The sequence below is a fragment of the Temnothorax curvispinosus genome, unplaced genomic scaffold (assembly GCF_003070985.1).
Source record: "Temnothorax curvispinosus isolate PA1 unplaced genomic scaffold, ASM307098v1 QBEX01018325.1, whole genome shotgun sequence".
Taxonomy (NCBI): domain Eukaryota; kingdom Metazoa; phylum Arthropoda; class Insecta; order Hymenoptera; family Formicidae; genus Temnothorax; species Temnothorax curvispinosus.
This window is the reverse complement of record NW_020228105.1, coordinates 1-7,493: the sequence shown is the minus strand read 5'-3', so window position 1 is coordinate 7,493 and position 7,493 is coordinate 1. Positions and strand designations below refer to the sequence as shown.

Below are 7,493 nucleotides of genomic sequence, written 5' to 3'. Positions count from 1 at the left end.
AAATCAGAGTAGCTGCGTTACAGTGTCTTGTGAAAATTATGTCACTATCAAGAGACACGGTAGCGTCTCGCGCCGAGTTCTTTCTATACATGGAACCATATATGTCTCCAGCACTGTTTCCTGTAAGTATCATTTACTGTTACTTTAATTGTCCTGCTAAAATATTAAATATAGCGCATGTCAAAAATTACTAGTGGAATTTTTATTACAGATTACTATAGAAGCGATGAAATCCGACATTGATGAAGTAGCACTTCAAGGGATAAAATTCTGGTTGAATGTGTATGAGCCGGTTTTCATATCACCGGAAGGAGGTCGTCCATCGCGAAAAGTCTATGTTAAGCCCCTTCCTCCTGATGGGGATGATTTCCAATACTTGATACGGGTATTGATGAAAAAATTAAACATAACTCCTCGGCGTCAAGAAGAATTTGAAGATGACGGGAGTCTTTCGAACATTCGTCCTATTAGGAATATCGACCAGGAGGACAAAAAGGCTTTGGAAATTATTTCGTCCTTTCGTATATGTAATAGGCGTCATAACGCCGATAACCAGAGGTGTTACCTGAAGAATGATTCATACTTTTCTTGATTTGTTATTCTGTATTTATATTTGTATAATACAGGGTGACCGAAAAATCGCCTACTCCACTTCGGGAGGTGATTCGAGACCCAAAAACAAGCAAAAAAGTTCATACAAACATAGGTCCGGAAATGAGCCGTTTCCGAGTTATAGCCACTTTTATGTTCAAAAATCGTAAATTTTTATTTTCAATTTTTTTTAATTACAATTACCAAATTCTCTCAAGTTTCTGTCTACATTTCGAAAAGACGCTATTCCCTTTATATATATATATATATATATATATATATATATATATATATATATATATTTATATGTGTATACTTTCGATATATACGACGAAGAGGCAGTTCAAAGGCAAAATACGAGAACAAAGAAATTATGACGATTATATTTTACAAATAAAAAAAAACTGATATGTGATATAGTGGTAAGGCACACGAGAATGCGTTGCGATGCATTAAGAAAGCAAATGTATTCTGTATATCGTTTCATTAAATCTACCAAAATGATGAACCGAGTAGTTTTTCACTTCCTTCCTTCGCGTTCCTCCCTTCCCATTTTCTCTACCTTTTCTCGCTCGTCCATAAAAGTTCCGCGATGCTAGAGTTTTTCGTTCAAGAATAGCTTTTCACATTAACCCATCCTTACCTCTTCGAAATTGCGTATAGTACACCTGGTCATAGCTCTTAACACGTCGTATCGGTTTCTAGAACTTAAATACGTGAACGAACAGTATCGACGTGCAGATGCCGATGCTGTTTTACGTAATGTTTTATTTATGAACGTTTTCATCGGCAACAAACAAATGTGAACAATCGCTAAAGATAATTCTGATCGTCGAGCTAATCGAGAGAGCTGTTTGAAACTTTGACGGATAACGCAATAATGCAATTTTAATTTTCTTCTTACGGATATGTGTGTGTGTGTGTGTGTGTGTGTGTATGTGTGTGTGTGTGTGTGTGTACTATAGTCATGTCCCAGGAAAAATCACTCTAAAACACATACTATCGATCAAGAGTTTTATTTTTAGGATACGTTTTTCTATATGCAAGTAAATAAGACATATTCAAATAAGGGAATGAAAAGACCTCAAAATATTAAAAAATTAAGCTTAAATAAAAATTGTAGTAATAAGTATTTTATCGTACATGTCGGTGACAATTAGAATTTGATATTACTGTGGTATTTTTTTTAAATAAAGATATGCGATTGAGACAATAATATACGAACGAATCATATTCTTCCTTTTCGATTACATTTTAAGTAGCAAGGGACAAAATTATTGCACCCTTGATATTTTTAATCATGTGATATATGATTACCGGTGTTATAAAATTATCACTACGGGATTGGCATGTTTCTTCTTAATGACACAGAGCCAGTTGGGCAAAGTTTCGGTTTCGAGTTTCGTAGCGGAAATGATGGATATAATTAAGATAGTATACATAACTTGTAGTCACATACCTTTCTAAGGAACTGCATTAAATTAAGCAATGGTGCGCCGATCAATTTTCGCTCAATTTACAGATACATCGCAGTCACTCGGCGTTGGAGCACTTTAGTTGAGTAAGACCTCAGTTCAACTTTGTTTAACAGTTTATCGTTAAAAAATACCCACTAATAATGAAACATGCACACAACAACATTAAGTAGGTCGTAGGTCGTTGATGTTACGTTAAAATCTTTTCAAAGGTGTACTTTTTAATGTTGCCGTAACCCTGCAATAAAAAATGCATACAATATTTCAATTTTGCAGTGAGATACAACTTTTGTAACATTTTTTGCAATTTTTTATAAAATTGATTTGAATGTATTGTAGTATGTCAAAATTTTAGCGAGAGACAAAATATCACTTTTAGAGACTATGAATTGGAGAAGAAAAGAAATGGGAGGGGAGATTTATAATAAATACCTGTGTCAATTAAGTAAGAAATAAATGACTTGACAATTTTTCTCCTGCTGGACGTTTCGAAACAGATATATATCAAATATACCATTGCAACGTCGAATCTATTTCCAAGTGTTCCTTATTTAACCTTTTACGAGCGGATTGTTGCAACGTTTTTGTATATACAAAGCAAAAGTTTATAGACAGAGATCCTAGCGAACGTCCGTAAATCAAGCGACGTACTTACAATAAAGAAAAGTCGGTGCACGCGCGAAGCATTTATTTGAAATCTTCCACAACGTCAAAAGACCCACCAACAGGAGTCAATCTTGCGTAATAGACGCGCGACCAATGCGATTGCTCGCAGCAATGCCAACTGCCAGGTGGCGCGCGCGCAGCGGCAAACGCATGCGCGATGTACGCATCGCGCGCGATGAAAAAGTAGTTCGCCTCGCGGAAAAACACGATACGATCGCGGTGGAGGGACGCGACGGTGGTTTCGCGTCCATGGACGATCGTCGTGTCGATTTCGCTTCGCTCGTCGGCGGCTGGCTGTATTTTTCGTGCGTCGGCGTGCCCGCGATTCATCCTTAGCGGGCGCGAGAATATCAAAGGCTGCCGGGTATCCCTGCGCCGCACGTTGTGTGTGAAGAGAACGCGAACTACGCGGAGCACATAGAGAGAAAAAGCGAGGGAGAGAGAGAGCGATAAATCGGCCCGTTGTTCACGGCGGAGCGAGGGAGACGGGAGACGGGACGAGGATCGGGCATCGGGGGCCGCCACTGCCGCCAGCCGCGCGCCGCGCCAGGCACAGGAAGTGGACGGCAAGGTGGGGGGAACGTCGAAGGCAGTTGAGTCGGTGGTGGCTACATGTGGATATCCGCCGGTCGTGACGAGAACTTTCGCATCAGGGAGCAGACGTTTAACATCCCCTCGCGTCGAGTCGCGGGAACTGTGACGTATCACGCCGTAAACGAGAGAGTGAGCGATCCGCCGTTAGCCATGCAGATGGACCCGACGACGTTGCAGCTGATCCAGGTCCTCGAGAGGACCGTCTCGTCGGGTGAGTCTGTCGTCTCTCGTTGGAGTCGCGCCGCCGCCGCCGCCGCCGCCGCCGCCGTCGCGGCGACGTCACAAGGACCGGCGGCTTTCCTCCATCCGAGCGTCCTTTTGTCGAAACGCGAAACGCGACGTTTCGTCGCGACGGCTGCTCCGATGGTCGGGTCGTGGCGGCGGCGGCCGCGGTGATGGCGATCTCGGAGCACGCGAGAGCGAACCGCGTGCGCGTCGCCGTTCTCGGCGAATTTGTCGCAACGTGCTCGGCTCGCGGGCGGTTCGCCGCCCTCGGCTCATCCGGCGGCGGGTCCGTCCGTCGTCGTTTCGCGGACGGGACCGCGAGTCATTTCGCGCACGCTGTTACGCGCGATATCGCGCCCCGTCGTGCTGTTGCTAGGCGCTTTGTTCGCCGCCGGAAAAGTATTGTCCCGTGTGACGGTTGCCTCGTATTCGCACGCATTGGCGCGACACGCATCGCGAGGCGTCTCGCGCTCGTCTAACCTTACGGTTTTTCCGCGATTCCCGGCGCGGTAATGATATTTCTTTAATATTGATTGTGGACGCGCGATTGTAACATGTCCCTGTCGCATTTTCAGACAAGAATGAGCTCGTGGCAGCACAGACTTTCCTGCAGCAGGCGGCCGAAACCAATCTCGTGAGTAAATTTTGCCACCATGGGATTTTGCGACAGTAGTGTGAGGAGCGATATTCGATTGCAATATTCGGTGGTATGTCTGTTTTAGCATGAATTCGTGCAACGACTCAGCGCCGTGCTGGTCACAGTCGGCGCGAGCCCCGTCGCCCGCATGGCAGCGGGTTTACAGCTCAAAAACCAACTTACCTCCAAGGATCCTGACATGAAGTTCCAGTACCAGCAACGCTGGCTCACCATTCCTGTTGAAACGAGGGAATATATCAAGAAAAATGTAAGGAGGGTTATATATTTATCGCATTTTCTTGTATTATTAGCATTTCAATTTGTAAGCCTGTTCTTTTTAGCTGAACTTCTTGCGTGGTGCATCTTTTCTCTTTTTTTTTATGTTGGAGGGAAAAAGAGAAAAAATTAACCGTGCAAAAAACTCAGCTAAAAAGAACGGACCTTACCTGATTTTACGTAGAGACGACATTCCTTTGTTACAAATGGAAGAATAAGAACCACAGTGGTGTAAGTCAAATTTTTTGAAATATTTTCTCGTGTGCATAGATGCAATTTATATATTGTAAAGATTACATCTATGCATACGAGAAAATATTTAAAAAAATTTGACTTACACCACTGTTGTGTTTTTACTTTTCCAAATGTATATTACTCGAAGTGGATACAAAGCAGAAATATTTTTACTTTATCTCTTTTATCTTCACTCATTTTTATCTTAACTTTTATTCTACATTTTATCTTTATGTATCTTACTTTATCTGTTAAAAATATTTTTTAATATAGATTTTTATAACAGTTTAACTCTCAAAAAGTAAAATTTTAAAATGGAAATTTTAAATACTTAATAATAATTGTTATAAAAATTTATCATTGTCGAGAAATGGATTTAAGGACATGCTAAGTATATTCGGTAATTATTCTTTTTCACACATGATAGGGTTCTTCATGCATTTATTTTTATAGATTTTAGGAGCGTTGGGAACGGAAAACAATAGGCCAAGTTCCGCAGCACAATGCGTCGCTTATGTTGCTGTTGCCGAGTTGGCAGTGGGGCAATGGAGCGAATTAATTCCATTGTTAGTCAATAATGTTGTCAACGCGACCAGTACCGAGATGATGAAGGAAGCTACTCTAGAGACTATCGGATATATCTGGCAAGAAATCATTTACGATATTTATAGCACGTCACAACACGTTCGACTAGCGGCTTTAAAAGTCCTGTATAATTCCATGGAATTATTTAAAGGAAACTTTGAGATAGAGGTTAGTGTTTGTAACATTGACGCGAATATATCACTTTCATGTACGATTGCGATATGATTTGTGCAACAAGTAACTAATGTTGTGACATTATATGTTTTAACCCTATGTATAGACGGAACGAAACTTCTTTATGGAAGTTGTGTTTAAAGACACTCAATCTACAAATACTGAAATCAGAGTAGCTGCGTTACAGTGTCTTGTGAAAATTATGTCACTATCAAGAGACACGGTAGCGTCTCGCGCCGAGTTCTTTCTATACATGGAACCATATATGTCTCCAGCACTGTTTCCTGTAAGTATCATTTACTGTTACTTTAATTGTCCTGCTAAAATATTAAATATAGCGCATGTCAAAAATTACTAGTGGAATTTTTATTACAGATTACTATAGAAGCGATGAAATCCGACATTGATGAAGTAGCACTTCAAGGGATAAAATTCTGGTTGAATGTGTATGAGCCGGTTTTCATATCACCGGAAGGAGGTCGTCCATCGCGAAAAGTCTATGTTAAGCCCCTTCCTCCTGATGGGGATGATTTCCAATACTTGATACGGGTATTGATGAAAAAATTAAACATAACTCCTCGGCGTCAAGAAGAATTTGAAGATGACGGGAGTCTTTCGAACATTCGTCCTATTAGGAATATCGACCAGGAGGACAAAAAGGCTTTGGAAATTATTTCGTCCTTTCGTATATGTAATAGGCGTCATAACGCCGATAACCAGAGGTGTTACCTGAAGAATGATTCATACTTTTCTTGATTTGTTATTCTGTATTTATATTTGTATAATACAGGGTGACCGAAAAATCGCCTACTCCACTTCGGGAGGTGATTCGAGACCCAAAAACAAGCAAAAAAGTTCATACAAACATAGGTCCGGAAATGAGCCGTTTCCGAGTTATAGCCACTTTTATGTTCAAAAATCGTAAATTTTTATTTTCAATTTTTTTTAATTACAATTACCAAATTCTCTCAAGTTTCTGTCTACATTTCGAAAAGACGCTATTCCCTTTATATATATATATATATATATATATATATATATATATATATATATATATTTATATGTGTATACTTTCGATATATACGACGAAGAGGCAGTTCAAAGGCAAAATACGAGAACAAAGAAATTATGACGATTATATTTTACAAATAAAAAAAAACTGATATGTGATATAGTGGTAAGGCACACGAGAATGCGTTGCGATGCATTAAGAAAGCAAATGTATTCTGTATATCGTTTCATTAAATCTACCAAAATGATGAACCGAGTAGTTTTTCACTTCCTTCCTTCGCGTTCCTCCCTTCCCATTTTCTCTACCTTTTCTCGCTCGTCCATAAAAGTTCCGCGATGCTAGAGTTTTTCGTTCAAGAATAGCTTTTCACATTAACCCATCCTTACCTCTTCGAAATTGCGTATAGTACACCTGGTCATAGCTCTTAACACGTCGTATCGGTTTCTAGAACTTAAATACGTGAACGAACAGTATCGACGTGCAGATGCCGATGCTGTTTTACGTAATGTTTTATTTATGAACGTTTTCATCGGCAACAAACAAATGTGAACAATCGCTAAAGATAATTCTGATCGTCGAGCTAATCGAGAGAGCTGTTTGAAACTTTGACGGATAACGCAATAATGCAATTTTAATTTTCTTCTTACGGATATGTGTGTGTGTGTGTGTGTGTGTGTGTATGTGTGTGTGTGTGTGTGTGTACTATAGTCATGTCCCAGGAAAAATCACTCTAAAACACATACTATCGATCAAGAGTTTTATTTTTAGGATACGTTTTTCTATATGCAAGTAAATAAGACATATTCAAATAAGGGAATGAAAAGACCTCAAAATATTAAAAAATTAAGCTTAAATAAAAATTGTAGTAATAAGTATTTTATCGTACATGTCGGTGACAATTAGAATTTGATATTACTGTGGTATTTTTTTTAAATAAAGATATGCGATTGAGACAATAATATACGAACGAATCATATTCTTCCTTTTCGATTACATTTTAAGTAGCAAGGGACAAAATTATTGC

The 7,493-nt window shown here is 39.7% G+C and overlaps 2 protein-coding genes across 2 annotated transcripts; both read left to right on the top strand.

Moving 5' to 3' along the window:
* Positions 1 to 6: 6 nt before the first annotated feature.
* LOC112468329 (importin subunit beta-1-like) lies at positions 7 to 677 on the top strand. Its single transcript, XM_025037456.1, has 2 exons — positions 7 to 122; positions 212 to 677. The coding sequence occupies exons 1-2, from the start codon at positions 39 to 41 to the stop codon at positions 590 to 592; spliced, it is 465 nt and encodes a 154-aa protein (XP_024893224.1). The 5' UTR covers positions 7 to 38; the 3' UTR covers positions 593 to 677.
* A 2,609-nt stretch (positions 678 to 3,286) lies between these two features.
* Positions 3,287 to 6,298, top strand: LOC112468328 (importin subunit beta-like). Its single transcript, XM_025037455.1, has 6 exons — positions 3,287 to 3,537; positions 4,127 to 4,185; positions 4,274 to 4,456; positions 5,152 to 5,451; positions 5,564 to 5,743; positions 5,833 to 6,298. The coding sequence occupies exons 1-6, from the start codon at positions 3,345 to 3,347 to the stop codon at positions 6,211 to 6,213; spliced, it is 1,296 nt and encodes a 431-aa protein (XP_024893223.1). The 5' UTR covers positions 3,287 to 3,344; the 3' UTR covers positions 6,214 to 6,298.
* The last annotated feature ends 1,195 nt before the right edge of the window (positions 6,299 to 7,493 follow it).

Excerpts from the sequence above, each read along its gene's own strand:
- LOC112468328 (XM_025037455.1), top strand. The coding sequence starts at position 3,345 with ATGTGGATATCCGCCGGTCGTGACGAGAACTTTCGCATCAGGGAGCAG. Across the intron at positions 4,186-4,273 it reads AGGCGGCCGAAACCAATCTC|CATGAATTCGTGCAACGACT; the intron begins GTGAGTAAATTT and ends TGTCTGTTTTAG. Across the intron at positions 4,457-5,151 it reads GGGAATATATCAAGAAAAAT|ATTTTAGGAGCGTTGGGAAC; the intron begins GTAAGGAGGGTT and ends TTATTTTTATAG.
- LOC112468329 (XM_025037456.1), top strand. The coding sequence starts at position 39 with ATGTCACTATCAAGAGACACGGTAGCGTCTCGCGCCGAGTTCTTTCTA. Across the intron at positions 123-211 it reads TGTCTCCAGCACTGTTTCCT|ATTACTATAGAAGCGATGAA; the intron begins GTAAGTATCATT and ends TTTTTATTACAG.